This window comes from Sinocyclocheilus grahami, unplaced genomic scaffold (assembly GCF_001515645.1).
Source record: "Sinocyclocheilus grahami isolate Dianchi unplaced genomic scaffold, SAMN03320097.WGS_v1.1 scaffold399.1, whole genome shotgun sequence".
In the NCBI taxonomy this organism is placed as follows: Eukaryota; Metazoa; Chordata; class Actinopteri; order Cypriniformes; family Cyprinidae; genus Sinocyclocheilus; species Sinocyclocheilus grahami.
Window position 1 is genome coordinate 109561 of NW_015505578.1, and position 21001 is coordinate 130561.

Consider the following 21001-nt stretch of genomic DNA (forward strand, 5'->3'; position numbering starts at 1 on the left):
CTCTTGGTGTAAAGGGAGGGACACCCTGTCTGGGGCACATCAAAGGCTTTCGCAGTAGCGACAGGGGCTGATGAAATGCTCCATGTCTAATTTAAACCTCCAGCAGCACCACCAGAACTTGTCTCAAACATCCCAGTAAAAGTCACTGTATGGATGGCCTACTTCAGGAAGCAGGCTCAAATCACATGAGGCTTTGATTCTGACAGGACCAATACTCTGTCTTAGAGAGGGAAGAACTGTATTTTGCTTAGGGTGATGATGATATCCTGTGCTGCAGATGCTGATCAGAGACAAGTAATTATGCAATTTGAGATCAAACTGAGAAGGGAAGTGTTCAGAAGAGTATCAAAATCAAACACGTTTCCTGCTGCATTTAGCCCTAGATTTGCTATATCTCACAAACTCAAATATAGCTTCTGCAGGCTCAAGCTTTTCAAAGTTTTGCCTTAATAAAGTTCAACACAAGTTATGTTAACGCAATATCACATGAACAAAAGTGCTGTTCTGAATATTAATGAATTGTTCAGACAACTGATTCATTCTGAAAGATTCATTTAAGAATGAAACACCAGTGCATTTTTCTTGGTGATATACAACCAATCATAAACGTGGTGATACTCAGCACAATTATAGGTGTGATATTGATTTTATTCAACTGTTCAATTTAATAAGAAGTTAATATTGATTATCTTACATTAGCAGTTCTTTAGTCTATTTATGCTTTGCCAAAGAAAATCAGAATCAACAGTTCTGCAATTCCAGTATTGGCAATTATTTCCTGAATGAATTGCTGTTTTTGAATCAGTTGACTAAATGAATGATTCAGTGGTGCTTGCTCAACATTTGTTTGGTTCCTGAATCAATCTGGTTTTGAATGAATCGGTTGAATGAGCGATTCTAATGACTCAATCATAAAGGCAGTCACTTGTCGTCATGCACTTACTCATATAACAATGTAAGAGTCACTGAAAATTCCGACCTGAAATGAACATCTTTGCAGACCGACAGGAATGCACACAAACACAGACAAGTGGAGTGATACTAATAGTGTTGGGAAGGTTCCTTTTGAAACGTAATAGGTTTCAGATTGTGGTAACACTTTATTTTATGTTGTCCTTGTTACACATGTTACATGTATTTACTATTATAATAACAATCAATTATGCAGAATTACATGCAAGTAACCCTAATCCGAACCCTAACCATATAGTAAGTACATGTAGTTAATTAATATTACTTACTTAAATGTATAAGTACACTGTAGCAAGGACACCTTAAAATAAAGTGTAACCCAGATTATTTAAAATGTAACAAGTAGTGTAACTAGTTCAATTACTTTATTAATGTAAATGATTACATTTGGATTACTTTTCCAAATTTCTAACGAATGTTTTCAACTGTTAATCAGTTAATCAACTCAGTTCTCTCTAAAGTTTTCAGCAGCAATGTGGATTGATGTAATTGGCAGATGTGGTACGCTGCAAATTCAAACGAGAACCAGTCAAAAGCATCAGAATAGCATTGCTTTACTAAATGGCCTTTAAATGGCAGGAGGCATCATGAACATCAAAAACAGGCAAAACAACAGATAAATATTATTCAACATATCCTAGCTTTTTACAGAATATATTCAGATGTAACTCCCTTCGTAATCGTTAACATTTTCATAAGTGACTAATTGAATTACACTTTTTTTTTCTCAGTAACTGTAATGGATTACAGTTGCATTTATTTTGTAATTAAATTACGTAAAACCACTACATAGAACTAGTTACTAACCAACACTGGATACTAACAATAAAAAGTCCCAGTGCTGCTATTGAAACAAAACTTGGCCAATCAAATTTGAGGACCGAAACTGTTGTTTGTTACGTGTTTATGTGGATGGACCTACAGGTCAACTGGATAAGAGTAAAACAAAATTGTACGCCACCCAGAAAATATCATCCTACTCCTGCAGGATGGGTCAGTGACATTTTAACAAGTTTTTTCCCCCCTCAAGTGTGTATGCCTTGCCCTTGTCTGACTCCTTTAACTGACAGTGTCCAACATGGACTAATGGGATGTACAAGTAAGCTATTAGGTCTGTCCTGCTGCCCTTCTGTAGACCATGAGCAAATGCGTCGTTTATTTCTGTTTGTCTTTTGCTTCTCCTACAGACACAAAAGTCAGAGGCTTTCATCGGTTCTGCTGCAAGGTTGGTGGGCTCGAGGTCAGGCAGCTCCATTAGTGTAAGAAAACTGCGTAAAGGTGCTGTCATATTAGTGAAATTTCAGCAGGATTTTGCTGACACAATGTGCCATTGTATATTGTCAGAAGTCTTGCAATGTATAAAGCACAGCTCACACAGAAGTCACTTTCAAACCAAGAAGTTTTCTGTTAGTCAACGCAGCAAGTTCATGCAACCAACATGTTGCAAAATCTGCTTGGGGAACAGTGGTAAATGTGATCAAACGTGAGCTCGAGTGAGCCTCCGTTTATAAAAAGTGAGGGACAGCCAGCAAGCTGCTAGTACTGTAAATTTGGTTCTTACTCTATACACCAGCCATCTGTCAAATCATAAACGCTCACTACTGCTGCTGTGCAAAGTTGTTCCTCTTCAAGGCACTGCCCAGACAACAAAGTCAGACTTGTCGCTTGTTGACAACTTGTTAGGTACAAAATAATTCACTTGAATCACAAAATAACAGGATTTGATGTCGATAATGGTATTACTATCCAATCTAACATTTGACCATCCAGTGATTAACTCAAAGGAACCGATTGAATTACACATTTAGGCCGATAATTCTCTCATTGGCTTTGGTGAGTCAGTCTGTTGTTTCCCTGTGGTGGTTGAGCCAGCGGTTGGCCGTCAATCCAGGATGTTAGGCTGATGTAAGGATGCCTGTGCTGGATCAGCTCAGTCTGGAGAGCACTTTTAATGTGGATTTGGCCTTATCTGGAATGCAAAGAGTCCCCCTGATGCATCAAACCATTCATCCTTTATGAGCATAGTGAGCGTGTGCAGAAACCAGAGGTGAATTAAACATCACGGCTACAGGACAGCCTGGCTTTAGTCGTATATTTCCTCGCAAAGCAGCATGCAAGCCCAATCACTTGCATGCAATCCCACAGTACGTGGATACAATGGTAAACAGAAGTGTTTGGACTACCTAAATATGTATGACAGGTATTGTCACAAGCTGGTGAATACTAAATGACAGACCTCTGACTTCTCTATCCGAGGTATGATAGAAATAAATTAGACATTGATCCGCTCTTATTTTATTCATATCTCTCTGAATATGAAGCAGTGGTATCAGTGACATGGACAAATCCTCCTGGATAATCTGTTCACACAAAGGAATTGTTTAGGTGAAACTTTAAATAGGCTGTCTCTTCTTTGAACATATACGTTTATCTGAGGAAACAGAAATATCTGATAAAACTGTGATGAATCTGTCACAGACATCAGTTGTTTTTTTCTGTGTGTAATTGGTTGAAGGTTTTTTAGACTCATACCCATCTGTGAGGAAAGAACTTCTGACAGACTGAGATGAAGAAGGGCTGCTTCTCTAATGTCTGCTAATCTAATCAGACTGTCAGTGGGATCTTAAATTACTAGTCATTTCAATTTAAACAAATAGTATTTAGATTTTGAGTTTAGTCAAAATTTAATAGAATTATGCTGTGCACATAATCAGTACTATCATAAAAACATAATTTCTAACTTTTTGTAGGCAACTTAAATCAATAAGATTAATTCAGTATATTTTCCTGCATTTATTCCACATTACTATGTACATTACTAGACAATGTATGGCTGTGTTTTAGAGTATTGAACTACTCTGCCACCTACTGGTTAAACCAAGAGCCTATTCATTATTAAAACACACAAACAAGAGAATACCAAAATGAGAATACACTGCACACAAGCTTCACTAGTTCTTGTGAACAATGTGTCTGATTTGAATGGTGCAAAAGTTAAATCTCTGAAAATCACTGCCCTAAAAGAAACTTTAAATAAGAAAGTAGATGGCAGATTAATCAAAGTATTACTTAAGGGCATTTTATCCTATTTATGTTTAATGCCTTGAGCAACTAATAAAGTCTCAGACTGTATGATTCAAAGAGAATATTCCAAAAGAATTTGATGCTAATTTGAAAATACCAGCAAGAGCTATTACTTTAATAACCTTGAAATGATTGGTCTGTTATGTGTCACAACATGCACAGGTTTTCCATCTCATGCCCATCTGTTTCATTCTGCCAAACATTTCTCATATTAAATTAAAGGTTATTTGGATGTTATTCAAAAATATATATTTTTTTATTGTTTAGAAGGTCTACAAAATTCTTATCCTTTAAGTAAAACCTAAATAAAGTTTATCAAAAGCAAAAAGCTGATACGTAAATAAGACAATTTTGACCCAGAAAAACCAGAAACACTTTTAATAGGATTTGATCAAATCTGAAAACAAATCTACACAGTAAGGTGCTTTGTGATGCTACATAAGATAACAAATGCATGCAAAACATGTTGAACCTCAGCATCCACATTGTGAAAATAATACCATCAGTATTACCAATAACACCAACAGTTTTGGGCTCAAAAGAAATGAAGAAAAACAATGTGAAGAAGAGTATATAAGTACTCGGCACAGTGTTAATTATTAGTAGATTTAACCACAATACTGTTAACATCTAAATTACAATGATACATAATTAAACTTTCACATAAACATTACGCATACTTTAAGTGCTTGCTTAATCACATTTAGATTTGAATGTCTTTATAGCTGCTTCAAGAGGATCACCAGCTGGTTTAGGAAGATCAACCGGAGTAAGGCGAATCTCTTCATGAACTCCCCACAACATCTGGTCACCTTTAAGTTGTTCAGCAGGTATGATGAAGTTCTCAAGGAGCAACTGCTCAATCTGCTCTCGCTGTAATGTGAAGGTCAAGGCAGCGGCCACCGATCGTGTTTCAGGGGGTGTAAGCGCAGCGGTAATACAGGTTTGGTCGTGAATACTGATGCTGTCCATCGAAGAGCACCTCTCTCTAGAATTGGTGCTGCCCATTTGAGGACTCTTCCCCTTGGATGACTTTGCCAGACTTTCGTGCTCACATTCGTACACAGAGCTGTGGTCAGATGATCTTATATCTGTAAGTGTACTAATAGATTCATTGTCATCTGATGGAAGGCTGCTGCCAATTGTGACGACATCTTCGGATGCAACTTGGATGGGTTTCAAACGTTTGTTGTGTGGGCCATTCTCTCGAGAGTAGGAGTTGGTGCTCATGTCTAGAAGAATGCAGTCGGAGTCTTGATCTGTTTCAGAATCCCCATCATCGTGACTAAGTCGGCTTATTTTGGACTCTGGAGATTCGAACACCACACCGCGAGACTCTGGCTGCGAGGTTCTTTGAAGCATGTTTGTAATGCCATTTGTGGAGGTCTGAATATTAGAATTGGTCATCATGTAGTGCTTGACCGACTCTGGAATCACCACCTCTTTTGCCTTTTTTCTGCAGGGGTTTAGAAGAGAAGAAAAATAAGGCAGACAGTTGCCCACAATGGGCACCAGTGAGATGGGACGCAGGGCTGACACAAAGTCCTCCAGCTCCTGGTAGGAAGAATGGTCAGAGTAAGGCACCACATACACATTAGTGTGACAGGAGATCATGGGGCGGCTGGTGGGCAATATAGCGATGGTAGGCTGCACTTTATTCCACGCCTGCAGGTTGGAAGCATTGATCATAGACTGAGAGACCACACGAATGCGGCCCGCACCAGAGTCAGTGGTGAAAACGTCAGGGAGCTCCAGAACACGCAAGGTTTCCAGACGCTCTCTATGCACCTCCACCCATGTTTTAAACTCCATAGCCAGCTCCACCAGCAGGGACTCTTTACCCAGAGAGTAAAGACCTAATAACAGGTAACAGACTCTTAATAATTATTGCAATGGAGATCCATTGAGATTAATTCAGTCACTTTTCACAGTATGTTTTCTATCAGCACAACTATATGACGTTAATGAATCAATATGACATGTATAAGATACATATAAAAAATAAGTATTTTAATATATATTACTTATTAAATTAAGTTATATTAATACAGTAATATGATAAGTATCTTAATAATTATGTAAAGATAATAATAAATAAATATTTGCTCTACTGGTCAAAAATTTGGGGGTTTATGATTTATTTCATGTTTTTGAAATGTCTCTTATGTATGGAAACCCGTATCCACCACTGAATAAAAAAGGTAATTGCGACATTTTATCTTTTAATTCTGACTTTTTTCTCAGAATTGCCTGATACAAACTTGTAATTCTAACCTTTTTCTCAGAATTGTGAGATATAAACGCGCAATTCTGACTTTTTTTTTTTTTTTTTTTTTTTTTTTTACCTTTACCTTTTTTATTTTTTCAGTGGTGGAAACAGGCTTCCATACTTATGCTCACCATGGTAAGTAATTCAAGTAATTTATTCCTGTGATGGCAAAGAATTGGCAACATGACAAACTGAATTTTCAGCAGCCATTACTTCAGTCTTCAGTGTCACATGTTCCTTCAGAAATCATTTTAATATGCTGATTTGGTGCTCAAAAAACATTTCTAATTATCAGCGTTGACATTTTTTGTGGAAAATGTGATACATTTTTAGAATGAATCAAAAGTTTTTCTTTGATGAATAGAAAGTTCAAAAGAACAAAATTAGTTTGAAGTAGAAATTCATTTTAACAAAGTGATTCTAACAACATCATTCCTCTATATCGTTATCATTACAGCTGTGGTGTGGCCTTCCCAATTCTCATGGAATTAGAATGATTACTAAAACCTTATCGTACTTGATGTAGACAGGCCTTTATTGCCTGATCTGATTTAAATCGGTTACATTTTTTGTAGTCTGAGTCTCACCAATAACCACAGCATATCCAGGATGAGCCCTAATGATCTCTTTAATTTGCTGAGTGGCTCGTTGACGAGAAGGTACGGCTCGAGTGGGGTCACAGTTTGTGTTGTCCAGATACAGCACATCAATGGTAGTGGTATTCCTCAGACACTGCTCTCTGAGCATAGATGGGGTGTAACGGAAATCACCTGAGATAAAACACAATAACAGTATCATTAAAATGTAATCTCAGTATGTGACAGTGAATTTCAATAATGTTCTTTCTTAAGAAAAACTATTAGATTATAGCACATTTCCATAATATAAATGTTCTCCTCCCGACACACACCAGTGTAGAGTCTGGTGCCAAAGTATCCCTCAAAGAGAAACATAACTGCCCCAGGACAGTGATTGGCATCTATTAGAGTAACGGTCAGTCGTTCTTTTCCAAGATCATCCAGCAGCAACATATGAGCTTCCCCAATCTCCAATGGACGAATCCATTTCTCTTTGACCTGTGGAACACAACAACAGGGCACAATTTGTAATTCCTTCAAGTTTCAGCCGTTTAGCAGACAAAAGTATGCATTTATGAATTCATCTGGATTTTAGGACTCGGGGAGGATTAAACATCAATGGAATTTTGCCCTGTCCAAATACCCACACTTGCACTCTTGGACACTTGGGAGCACACACGACAGGAAGTAAGTGCGCAAGACCGTCCCAGGTCTTAAAAATGCTAAAGCGCAGCACCCTTAACGCACACTATCTCGAATACTGCTCCAGAGCGGTATTTGAGGCTTAGTGTATCCCATCATGCAATTTGGTAGAAAAACAAAGTGTTGCATGTTTTATTGGTGCAAAAATTAGTATATTTATTTTGTACAACATTTTCAACTGCTTTTTATCACTTAATTAGAAGCACCACAAATTAAATTTTGTAATCTGTTATAGGGACTACTGAACAAACATTTAGAAGTTCATTTTAAAATGCAGAGTATTGAAAATAAAAATAAAGTTCTGTAATGCTTGCAGTTTTACAACACTGTAGGTGTGTCCCATCAGGTAATGAGAAGTTCTTCACACACTTGTGGTCTTCATGTTCACTTGAACACTTGGGCCAAATACAGGAAATACATCATAAAAGTCGTCAAATGCATTGACTGCAAGTGTGGGTATTCATCCACTGTTTTCTAGACCGGAAGTTTTCAAACCTTTATGTGGGACCCACTATTATTTATTTAGAATCACATTTATTTGTAAAGCACTGTTCATTATAAACATTATTCCAGTTTATGGATTTTTTTTTTTATACAGTTGACTTTAATATTTTGTGATGTTTTTTGGGGTTTGATCTTTTTGCATCATCATATAGAAGTCGTCAAGTGCATTGACTGCAAGTGTGGGTATTCATCCACTGTTTTCTAGACCGGAAGTTTTCAAACCTTTATGTGGGACCCACTATTATTTATTTAGAATCACATTTATTTGTAAAGCACTGTTCATTATAAACATTATTCCAGTTTATGGATTTTTTTTTTATACAGTTGATTTTAATATTTTGTGATGTTTTTTGGGGTTTGATCTTTTTACATCATCATATATTGTATATAGCTCTTCATAAATGTATCTTTTTTGACTGTGTTTTTATATTGTGTAAAGCACTTTGTGCGCTGTAGCTATAAAAGTGCTATATAAATAAAATGTTACTTTAATTTTGTCATTGTTAACTAAAACGATAAAGAAATATAAATATTAGGTGAGAAAGTTACACTTAAAAAAGACAAGAAAGGTTCATTTGGCAACTAACTGAAATAAATAGGCTTAAATACTAAAATGACTGAAACTCAAATAAAAATGAACCTATATAGAATATTTAAACAAATCCGATTAAAGCATATAACAAAATTACTAAAACGTAAACTAAAATTATAACTGATAACAATATAATCTAAATATCAATAAATACTGTAATAGCACACAAATAATACTAAAATAACAATAAAAAATAATAATTTTTCTTTCAAATTTCCCCCAGACAACCTAGCTGCTTGGCCTCACCTTGAGTTTGCTCTGGAGCAGTCTGGCAGTGAGAGGAGAGCAGTATATGTGCCTGTGACTCCAGCTGGATGACAGGCCAGAGGTGTGATCCGAGTGCATGTGAGACAAGAAGAACAGACGGACGTGATGGCACTTGCGGAGCTGCCAGCAGTCTACAGCTATTGGAGTGTCTGGTAGGACTTTTCCGTTCATTTTGAGCTGCGGTGAAGTGTTCAGACGGTATCTACTGCTTATTCCTAAAGGGATTTGTTAACAAAAGCTGTGTTTCAGTTTCACTGGATTTTGTTGATGTTTGAAAAGCGTCACTTCAGTGGCAGAGCTGTCACTAATGTAAATCGAGCTGCGGTGAAGTGTTCAGACGGTATCTACTGCTTATTCCTAAAGGGATTTGTTAACAAAAGCTGTGTTTCAGTTTCACTGGATTTGTTGATGTTTGAAAAGCGTCACTTCAGTGGCAGAGCTGTCACTAATGTAAATAAACACAATGTTCAGTATGCACTAGCAAGGGTTTGTAAAGTAACAATGTAACTGACAGCTTACAAGCAAGCAGCGCTAGCAGTAAACGAACATCTCTTTGTTTTGGCACACAGAGTCAGTCAAAAAGGATAAATGCATGCTTGCCAGTCACGGTTGGTTCACCCGAGTGTGTTAGCAGGCCGGTTAGCCGGGCAGACGATGAAGTGGTGTATTTGTGCAGATGAGGGCCATGCTGAATCCGCGCATTGGGCTTACGAGGGTCGCGGTATGTTTACAAATTCAAAAGATTTCAGCGCGCTTTGAAAGGCACTCCCGAGCTCTGGCGTTTGAGGCGCGTTTGTTCGCCAAAAAATACGTTTACTGTCCACGCCTCCATGTCGCGCTCGCGCACGCGCTCTTGCCTCTGGCTTCCGTGATGGGCAGGTTTCGTGTTTTTTGCTTGAGCTCAGCCCAGAAATGGTCATAGAAACGACTGCTTCAACATGTCACATTTTTTCGACTATTGATCACAGTGGATGATATTAAGTGCCATTCAAACTTAAAATAAGTTGCTTTTAAATACCGCTTCGGTTCATTTGCTTTATTTATGTTAATGGTGGTCTCTTTTTTTCTTTCTCTTTCTTTCTTTCTTTCTTTCTTTCTTTCTTTCTTTCTTTCTTTCTTTCTTTCTTCGTGTTTGTACTTTGGTGGACAGTTGTAGAGAGATATAAATTCACATATAATGCAGCTGATATGTTTTTACTTAAGCATTTAAACCCACCGGTCACAAGAAGGTTTTCATTTATAAAGCTCTAAAAATCTTACTGACTGATGTTTTAGTGCATTTCCTGCAAATATGGAGAAGAAGAAAAAGGGTCTCAATTAAATATGTGCAGTTTCACATGATTAGTGCAAATTATCACATGACCGGAGCAGTTTATTTTTGCACCATGAGAAGATGATGACTGCATCAAAGCTCCAAAACCAAAGGCTAGTAAAGTATGTTAACATAAAGATATGACAAAGATTTTTGGTCTACATTATCTTTAAGGTGTCTAGTGTTAATATGTTAAGTGTTAGCTTAACTATTTTCGCTTGTATGAGATATATTTGCACTATATATTTAGATTTTGTGTATTTTGATTGTGGTCATTATCTTTACTCCAAAATATGTTTTTGATTGAGGCTTATTTTTTAACCTGGCAAAATTGGTCTATTATTTACAGTAGTGGTTCTCAAACCTTGCCTGGAGTATCCCCTGCCCTGCACATTTTGTATGTCTCCCTTATCTATCACACCTGATTCAACTCATCAGCTCATTAGTGGAGACTGCAAGACCTGAAGTGAGTGTGTCAGATATAGGGAGACATACAAAATGTACAGTGCTGGGGGTACTTCATGGAGAGGTTTGAGAACCACTGATTAACAGCATGCTTTGTTTTATATTCGGCACCCTTTAAGTCCACTAGAGGTCGCTATAACACTGATATAGCGCAGAGTATCCTGATTCCTTTTTAGCACATCACTATAAAGCTTGAGGAATTCTTAAAATAGATATTTAATAGGGAATATCACCAGCATACTGTGACTAGGCATACAAGGAACCGACACCCACACTAAAGATATAGGTTAATACACAATTGGGAAAACTGTAGGTTGGCACAGGGTTAACTTCTGTTTCATTACTGAATGCATCTGAAATTTGATCTCTTGAACCACTCATTGATTACAGATAGATATCTAAAATATATTGCTCAGCAATTAAAGATGGATCTAAAATATATTCATGTTATTTAATATAGATAGGAACCGGATTTGGAAGTCTGTAATAAATTATGTTGCAGCTAAAATCATTTATCATGTGTAATTATTTCCTTTTAATTAATCATTCGTAGCATGATCATTTACCTCTACATACTTACTGACGCATACACACATATAACAATAATAGAATAGACTTTGTTAATATGTTAAAAAAGCAACTGGAAGAGCAAAAAGCATCATACTGTAAATTAATCATGTTTTATATTTTTATATTTTTGTTGCTACCATTTCAGAGCTATAGCTGTTTAACCATTAACCATTTCCATAATATGTTAATTAATATAAATTTAGTTATGCATTAACAAGATTAATAAAGTATTTGATGACATTTAATGTGTATGTCTTTACCTAAAAACATTTGTTTGCACAAAATTGGGTTAATATTTTTTTTCATTTGAGATATTCAATAAAAAATAAAAACTGTGCCAACCAACCCACTACCCACACATGTGGACCCCTGGGACCTGTGTTACTTCTACCAAGAATCTTCACTGCTTTCTTGGCTGCTTTATGCTCATGCATGAGAGGAACAATGACATAATAGAGGCTTATTTGGAGCTAAATGTCTACTTTTCACTCAAGATATTATTTACCACAAGAGTAATTTTTAAATTAGATTTTTTTATTGTCTTTCATTAGTATGAGACAAGCAAAAGATGATACCAACCGCTAGAGTAAGGCAAATATGCTGACAGTAAAGATGATGAATGATTATGAATGATGATGAAGTATTTCCATTGATAGTAAAGTGATTATTTCTGTTTTCGATCACATTGAGAACTGCATGGGGTTCAGGAACAGGAAGCTCACACCTGCTCATTCAGGCAATGCAATACCACTCATTTATACTGTCTGTCTGTTGCAGTGAAGTAAAAACAAGATGGCAAAATGAATTAGCCCATTGTTCCCATTTACTTAAATATTTCATGTACAAATTATTGTAATTCCACAACTGTCTGTTTAACAATTATGAACATAATGTACTTGGACAGAGTGCATAAAATTACTATGTACAGATTAGATACATGTTCAGCTTTGATGTCAGTATAGACCTGGTATTTCATCCGCATGTGAGATCAAAATCGCCACACTAGTGTGACAAGCGAAGTGTGTAATTTGTACGCCACTAGAGTGACCAAACAGAACTGCAAAAATAATTCCCAAACACTCCCCCATGTGCAATTGGCATCCCAAACTCACGGTCAGGATGTTGGAGTCAAGCTGGTCAGGATGCTCAAACAAACAGAGCAATGTTTTGATGGCTCCTCAGAGCCACAGTGTTTAAACTTTTCAGGGAAATCAACCAACAAATGGCTTTACTTATAGTTGGGACAGGAGAAAGCATTTTATCATCCCAAAAATTACACACTTCACCTTTATTGGGGTTACTTCACCCAAAAAGACAAGTCAAAATGTAATTCAGTAGTGTAGAATTATTTTGTTTTAAAACTGATCATTATGATTCTGGAACAAGTTTAGCTAAATTCTGCTATAATACGGAAACGTAATACAGTATTGGTTTAGATTATTTATTAACCCTGAATATATTCAAACAGTGGAGATTTAGTCTTAGGTATTGACAGTTTTGCTTATTTTTTCAGGTCACCAAAAAAGGATATAGGACTTCAGTGTATCTTCATATCCTCAAACAATTCCAGTTTTGTTATGATATGCACCCAAACATACACTCACACACACACACACACACACATACAAACAAACACAATTTTACTAAAAGGCAAGAGAACCTCACTCCATCTGTGAGTAAATTCCAATGTCAGCCTCCTGCAGTAAATTTTTTTTGTGTCCTTCACAATAACAGACCTGTGCTGAGACACTCCATAATAGGACAAGAAAAACCTGTGTCCACCTCCTTGTCACTATTTCTGACATCCTCTTCCTGTCATTGTGCACAAAGGTTCAGAATACAAGAAGAGTATCCAAGAACCTGAGAGTGTACAGCGCTGTGATATCTGTTTGCATACATTCATGTTGAACCAGTAACTGGTGATGATATGTACAGAGTTCTGGCATGAAACTCTAGATGGCGCAGTCCGATAGGTCTAACTCAATCTGACCTAATGATATCATCACATGGCACAGCTGATTGGTTCTCTCCTGTATTGGTAGCCAATGAGCTCGCTGCTCAACATTCAAATATATGACTAGTGCTTGCTGTAGCAGTTGCAGCTTGCTTCAGAAATCCTCCACCTTCCCCAGCTCCACCTGTATAGATCTGCTACGAGGTGATTCATATATGCTATATGGGGGTTATTTCATGTATGTTATATTTGCAGCAGCAATATTTCTTACATGCTCACAGCAGCATGTTGTAGATGTATTGTAGGGGTGGAACGGTTCATGGAAAAAAATCGAACCATACGGTTCTCCTCACACGGTTCGGCATGCGCTAGGACCACGGTTCAACTTAAATCTGACAATGCATCTGTAATATGGTTTGCTATAAATAACACGTAAAACAAACAGGGTTCGGCTAATGTATTTTTCTGTTGATGGATGCGCATTCTGGCTTCCCAATACATTACAACAACAGCGATGGGAAAAAAAAGACGTGGACAAACCATTCACTTTTGTTCAATGCGAATGCCGTATGATGGAATATGAGAAGTCATTTATTCCGTCATCACCCGGTTGCTGATTGCGCGCGCGCACAGGTGAGACCTGAACAGCACACGTTGATATCTGTGTTTAAAACTAAACTCATTTAAGCTTTGCCAGTTTAAACATTTAAGAGCCAGAGGACACGAGCTCGCACGCGCATTGAGAAGATTTGTGCGTGCGCTCATCCGAAGTGCGCAAACCCGCACCTCAGAACCAGAACGCGCACAGATATTAAGCTCTCTCTGAAGTATCGTGTTTAAATGGACAAATTCACACAAAAATTGTGTAAAAATGCCGACATAGCCGGCTGAACGTACTGTATCAGTGCATTCTCTTAAAGTGACAGCACTTTCTTAATGTTATTCAAACAGCAACAACAAAGAATTCACTCACTGCTCTTGATTGAATAGCTTTTGTAAATTTAATAAAGATTCATCTTAATTTATACAGTGAAATATACAATGCTGTTTTACATTTCATTACTTTATTCAATTTCTGTACCTAAAAACTAATGTTAGACCTACCTAAAAAAAAACTGAAAATCACTGTTTATTTTATTTGTATCTTTACTCTATTGTATTTATTTGTGCTGTTGCTTGTAGTTAGATAGATTATTCTTATTTTCTTTATTTTTATTTGACAGTATAGTTTTTCCCTAAACATAACTGTACCGAAACCGTGACTCTAAAAACTGTGATACAAACCGAACCGTGAGTAAGTTGAACCGTTCCACCCCTAATGTATTGGTAGTAGCAAGTCTCGGTATTTGCTCTGCCGCAGCAGCAGCAGCGTAGCAGATCAATTCCGCCAAGACCAAATACATTACATTATACCTTATGTCTTTATAATTTAATTGCATGATATTTACTGTCAAAATAATTTGATTTAAAAACATCCTTCAAGGCTGCTTCATAAAGCAAGATTTACTGTGTAAGAGGTGAAATTATCTCTTCATGAAACCAAACGTCAGGAACTCACACAAAACAGATTCCATGCAACAAAACGATAAACTTTCTAATCTGAAGAGAAGATCTACTCAACTGCCTCTTGACCCATCCATTTCTGACCGTCACTGGCTTAACAAGTTACAGTTTTCATGATTATAGAGAGAAATGACACTTTTTGTTATGTGCTAGCAGGGTGCAGCCTACTTAAAGGTATTTAATCACCCTGTATCCTCTGAGTAAGTACAGAACTGGCCAGTGTGTGCAGTGTGTTCACCATGAATTACTAAGCGATACCAGGTCATTAATGAATGATTAATTGAAAGTATGGGATTTCCAGAATAATCAAATATCTAAATAAATAATGAACAATCGATATTTGTGATCAGTTTTTAATTAGAAATATCACCTAAATTTGATGATCACTTTAAATTTTAGTCAGATTGAACACGGAGCTAGGCTAAAATTGAAACTAAATCCTGATAAATTAAGTGAACTTTGCAGAAGCGCAAGTAAAACACCTACACGAATTATACCTCGGCCACCAATTGGATTCTGTCTTTGGGCCAGTCTGGGTGGATACTTACACCTGTGGCTTCAAAATGATTTTGACTCATTTGGTGCTTTTTAAAGTAATGCTGTCTCATTATTCCAATAAAGGGACATTTCAGCCAGAAGAGTCTGTGGTGAGCTCTGATTTACATTCAAAAGAGACAAACCAAGACATGACAGCTTTGGACGTCCAGCCAGCAGAAGCCATTCGACCTCCTTAGAAAATCCTGCGATGTCAGTCAGACGTTATGTTCCAAAGCAGGTTCTGGAGCAACGATGGCAGCAGCAATGTAGTGGTTGTTATCCAGTCTCTCACTTGGCTGGCTCTCAGGGGGAGGAGCCTCTTTGCAGCAGAAGTACTGCTTCCAGATCCTTTGGAACGCAGTACGAAATTTTTTTATGCGGAAAGCATAAACAATAGGGTTGACAGCAGAATTGCCATGCGTGAGCAGAATTGCAATATAAATGAGGAACATGGGCTTCTCACACTTCGGACAGAAGAGTGTGATGCAGTTCATAATGTGGAGAGGAAGCCAGCTAACAGCGAACAAGAAAAGGACTAGCGCCAGAGACTTCGCCAGCTTCAGTTCTTTGTCATAATACTTATTTGGTTCAGAGTGGCCGGACACCTTCTTATTTAGCTGCTTGTGGATCATGTAGAAGATTTCAGAGTAAATGATGAGCATGAAAAGCAAAGGGGGAAGCACCCAACCGAAAAAGTTGAAGTAGACCATGTACTCCATGCTGATGACGTTCTCAAACTGGCAGGTAACGATGAGGTCAGGGCCGATTGAACCGTTGTTATTATGTTGCAGGTTGTGTAAATTGTTCCAGCCAAGCATGGGAGTCAAGCCGACTATGAAGGCCACCATCCAACACACGAATACTGCAATTCCAGCTCGTTTGGGAGTGACCACTCGCTTATAACTGAAATACAAAAACAATAAGAGTGAAACAAGTTTTCATTGTAATTTTGAGAAAAATTTAAATCAGTGTCTTATGATACACATTATTATTACTGCAATTTCAGCAATATTATAACTACAAACTGTACAATAAAATAAAAAACATGTATCTCCACAATATCAGTTTTACAATCAAATAAAAGGCTAAATTCTATGTAATTACTACTGGTACAGAATCTGGGTCACCTTGCAAAGTACTTCTTGGTATCTTTGGATGACCAAAGCCAGCTGCTTTTACCTGCTGTCTAACTTAAATTAAGAGCTAAATTGTGACAAAGTACCACCACCAGAAAGCTTGTTTCAGTCTCACCCACTCGATCTCATCCTTGCATCTTCTCTGAGATGCGGTCTTTTATCTGAGATTCTAGCTCTCTCTCCAAACTCCTTGTCTTTTGTGTGAATGAGTTCAGAACAAAGGTACCTGTGATTTAATGGCAGACTTTCAAGTCTCTGGAGCTGACTGACTGAATTCCACACAAAGGTGCTCTGAGTCAATAGACCCTGTTTGTTCAGGGATTCAGTAGATGGTTTTGGCTTGAATCATTGCTTGAGCGTGCTTTTATTAACTGCAATAAGTAAAAACAGAAATGTTAAATGATAAATTGTTCTTTCATCTCAATATTAATAGTCTTTGCATGATTTGTGTGCAGCCCAGAACCACAGCCTATTACTCTGTTTTCACTCATGCATACACTTTCAGGAAAGAAATGCTCCAGTGATGGTTTTGTACCTTTTTATAAGAGTTTACTGTAGGTCCAAGAGAAGTGCTGTTTGCTTTGTTTTTAAGTTGCTATGATTAAATTAACAGTTTTCGGATTGTGCAAAAATATATTGTTGTGTTTGGAAAGCTGTGAAGCATGACTACACTTTATACAGAATAAAAGCTATATGCATTATTGAAGAGTGGATAAAATAAAATGAATTAATTTGTCCCTGTCTTCTGCCAGTAGGTTGTAATGCAACGTTACATTCTGTATCAGTAAAAGGTGTAGACCGTAGAACTTTAGTCAGTTTTATTTCAGCTCACCCTTCCATTATTCTGGGATCATGCTGGGATAACAGGGATGGAATTTACATAGAATTCACACAGATTGAGCACTGATGTCAGTGAGATATACTGATGATATATTAGATCATTTATTCAGAAGGTAATATACTGTATTCAACTTCTCACTCAAATTATTATACTGGCAATATGATTTGCAATTTGCAAAACTGCCGTTGCCCCCACACCTTTGGACTCCACAGTAGGCCTTCTGTTCAGTCTCTTGCGTTCTCATCTATTGCGCACAGTGGTTGATCCTGGCAGAGCTGACAGGCAGTGACTCAGGGCAGCTATTCTATACACTTCTCAGACACACTTCACTTCTCTATAGCTCATTCGCGACAGCTTCATGGGATTGTGTTCACTCTTCAAAATAAATTTTGTAGGAGTTAACTTTTTCCTTGCAGCACCCTGTGCTAACCACCTAATTTTTTACATAAGAGCGACCACAGCTTGAATTTGCTAGGTTTCCTGTGTCATTCACTTGCGCAATTAAAGAAAATAGCTTACTTCCATGTTGCGAAATAAGTTGGGTACTTCCCTCAGACTGATGCTGGTATGTGTCTGCCCACAAGTCTCCTCACACAAGTGTTGAAATGGGCTGATTTTATGTTAATTCTGGCTTATAGTACTGGACTGGTCATGGTAATCATTAATCATGCCAGTGAAATCACAATATTAAATGCAAAATTATAGAATAAACTCATCTAGGATTTGAACACAGGACTCCCGTGTTTGATGCATTAAATTGAGAAAAGAGCACAGAACACAGAAGTAGCTATATTGGCCTCACAAAAAGCATCTTTAAAAATGGAATGCCTTTTAGCTGAGTATGCTGAGTATGTTTAACTCCTCTGAGGACAAAGAGTAACCTAGCCATAGAGTCTTGCAAATAGGATGTAGTTAGAACGTAAAAGCAGATAGTGTGTGCATGTTGGAATCTTAATCTGGCTGGGACAGTGTATTTATGTGATAAAGTGATATGATTTATCTCATGAAACTTGACATTAAGTGATATGCAGGAAGTATAGACAGTTCAAGAAACAATACAAAAGAAACTGCAACAAAAAAAGGTTAAAAATAATAATAAATTAAGCACATATACCAAAGAAGAATACCTGTTCTAAAAAAAAACTGTACTTACTTAAAGACACATTCTTTGTGCCATATACTGTAAAATTTATGGTAAGCTCTGCAAATAGTGCACACATATGGTGTAAGCAGTACAGAAACGCATGAGTCATATTATGTTATTAGGTCACGTGCATGTAGTTTCTTCCATCTGTATCCCTTGAGCAACATAAACCGCATGTTGCTTGAAAACGGTCTGGCCAGACAGTAGCCAATATGATTATTATTATAAATTAATGGTTCAGCAGATCTTTGATTGATTGTAAAATTTACAAAAAAAATTTTTTTTCCAAAATTTTAATCTTTATGCAAGTGGAAGTGGAGCTTTCAGAGTAGTATTCAATAGTATTCAAAATATTTATTCATAATTTTTATTTGATATTTTACATTTACGTATTCCCATTTATTGCCCTTATTATATCTTATCATTATAATTTTGTTTTAAATCCTAAAACTTTTTTCTGTGCAATTGGTCTCAAGTGATTGGACCCCACTTTATATACACTATTAGGCATGGGCCGGTATGAGATTTTGACGGTATGATAACCTTAAGCAAAAAGATCACGGTATTGTTGTTACAGCTCTAAAATGTGTTATTTTTAAATGTCTGGGTAAAAAACAAACAACAACAAAAAAAAACTTTTTCCACTGAACACAATATATTTTATTTTTGAGCAACATACAAAATATTTGAAACAACAATATTTGTTTATTTTTTCTTTGATTTGTTTCTGAAATGTTTGCTGAATTGTGGGCTGTCTTGCCGTTTTTGATGTGAAAAAGAAAAAAAGAATAAAAACAAAGACTGACATCTTTATTTAACCTAAATCTGTAATTACAGTTATTTAATTTTAGTTATATAATATAGATATAATTAATTAGACCAGTGAAAAAAACAACTGACAAAACTTATTGAGGAGGGAAAATAAAGCTCTCCGAGCTAACGGGGCAATGAGTTCACACAGTATATTCAAAAGACGTATTTGTAACATCAACTCTTATAACTGTCTGCAAACCCTAGCTCTTTTGTGAAGAGCGTTTTTGAAGCTCAAAGTGGGCGGAGCCAACTTGGCCGATTTTGGCAGCGCGGATAATCGAAAATGGGCAAAGAGGCAGGAGCTGGTTGCTGAAACCACACCCGCCCAGCCCGACGGTGGTGACAGCAGTCCACCTGTCACTCAAGTAGCCACACCCTTAATTATGCAGAACTTTAAGGCTTAATATAATTTAAACAGATGAGTTATAAAAAAATTCACCCCCTCACAGTTGTCATGAAGGGCAAAATTAGCTATATAGACCAAAACCACTTTTTGTACCAGGCTGTAAACATATTTTTTTTCTGCTGTAAAGTTGGGCATTTTAACATGGGGAGTCTATGGGACTGACTCCATTTTGGAGCCAGCCTCTAGCGGCCAGTCGAGAATTGCAGTTTTAGTCACTTCTTTGTTGGTTTCACGAGAGAGACCGGAAGGTTTCTGCTTGGTGTTGACCTGATCGTCACTCTTTTGTGTGTTACACACAATCTACTAAATATAGACAACTTCATTATAAAGAAAAATAACAAACGAAAAAAATATATAACCATAATCTATGACAAAAATTAGGGATGCACCGATATGAAAATTTTGGCCGATACCGATAACCGATTATTCTTTATTTTTGAAAGCCGATAACCGATATGTTGGCCGATAAATCTATATCCAAATTGTTATATACTTTTTGAGAGCCTGATTACAAAAAAGGTCTCATCATTAAAAGCCACATGTTTTCCCAAACACTTCAACATAAGCAGCCTAGTTTGAACGGTGTACGTTTTAAAAATATTTTTACTCTCCAATTACCAAATTTAGTCATAAAAAAGCCTTACAAATAAATAAAATAATGCATAAATAATGCAAACAAGTCACTGGACATCATTACACGTGTAAATAATCAAAATGAATGCGCCACAGATCAATAAAACAGAATTGTATATAATGTTATATACACAACATTCCCAATCATAGTTATTAATGTTGTGCACTGCTGTTTGAGCTGCGTGCGCTGAGCTAAAGACGATCACCGGTAAACTGAAGCGCTCTTTTAACTTAACCAAACGCATTCTATATGAGATAAATCAGATATACATCAAATAAACACAATATTACAACGTACAATTGCACAAAAGGCTGCAAACGAACAGCGCGCATCTGAAGTGTCTCTGAAGGAAATAATGCATTATTTATCGGCTTTAAGATATCGGCCAAATTTTCTTATCAGGCCGATACCGATAACAGAAAAAATGAGCATTTATCGGCCGATACCGATATGGTGGCCGATATATCGTGCATCCCTAATATATATATACATATATATATATATATATACACATATACATACATACATATACACACACAGGCACAAAGAAAAACAAGTAGATAGAATAGAAAAAAATAGAAAGCTAGTGTTTGTTTGTTTTTTGTTGTTTTTAAAAAAAAAAAGAAAAAAAAGATAAACATAGATAAAGTAGATTTAA

The 21001-nt window shown here is 36.8% G+C and overlaps 2 protein-coding genes across 3 annotated transcripts in view; both read right to left on the minus strand.

The window, feature by feature from the left end:
- Nucleotides 1–4440: 4440 nt before the first annotated feature.
- On the minus strand, nt 4441–9813 carry dclre1b (DNA cross-link repair 1B). Of its 2 annotated transcripts, none has more exons than XM_016231758.1 (5): nt 9569–9813; nt 8948–9183; nt 7236–7401; nt 6913–7095; nt 4441–5912 (listed from the first exon to the last, which is right to left on the minus strand). In XM_016231758.1, exons 2-5 carry the CDS (start codon nt 9137–9139, stop codon nt 4750–4752), a joined length of 1704 nt encoding a protein of 567 aa, XP_016087244.1. In that variant the 5' UTR covers nt 9140–9183; nt 9569–9813; the 3' UTR covers nt 4441–4749. The 2 variants fall into 2 exon arrangements, with proteins under 2 accessions (XP_016087244.1, XP_016087243.1); XM_016231757.1 differs by having other exon boundaries at nt 9488–9813.
- Nucleotides 9814–15166: 5353 nt separating this feature from the next.
- LOC107550463 (adenosine receptor A1-like) overlaps nt 15167–21001 on the minus strand; it is a 20453-nt gene continuing 14618 nt past the window's right edge. Inside the window, exon 2 of the mRNA XM_016231746.1 lies at nt 15167–16272. Coding sequence (XP_016087232.1) covers nt 15585–16272 — 688 coding nt within the window. The 3' untranslated portion in view covers nt 15167–15584. The remainder of the gene's footprint in view (nt 16273–21001) is intronic.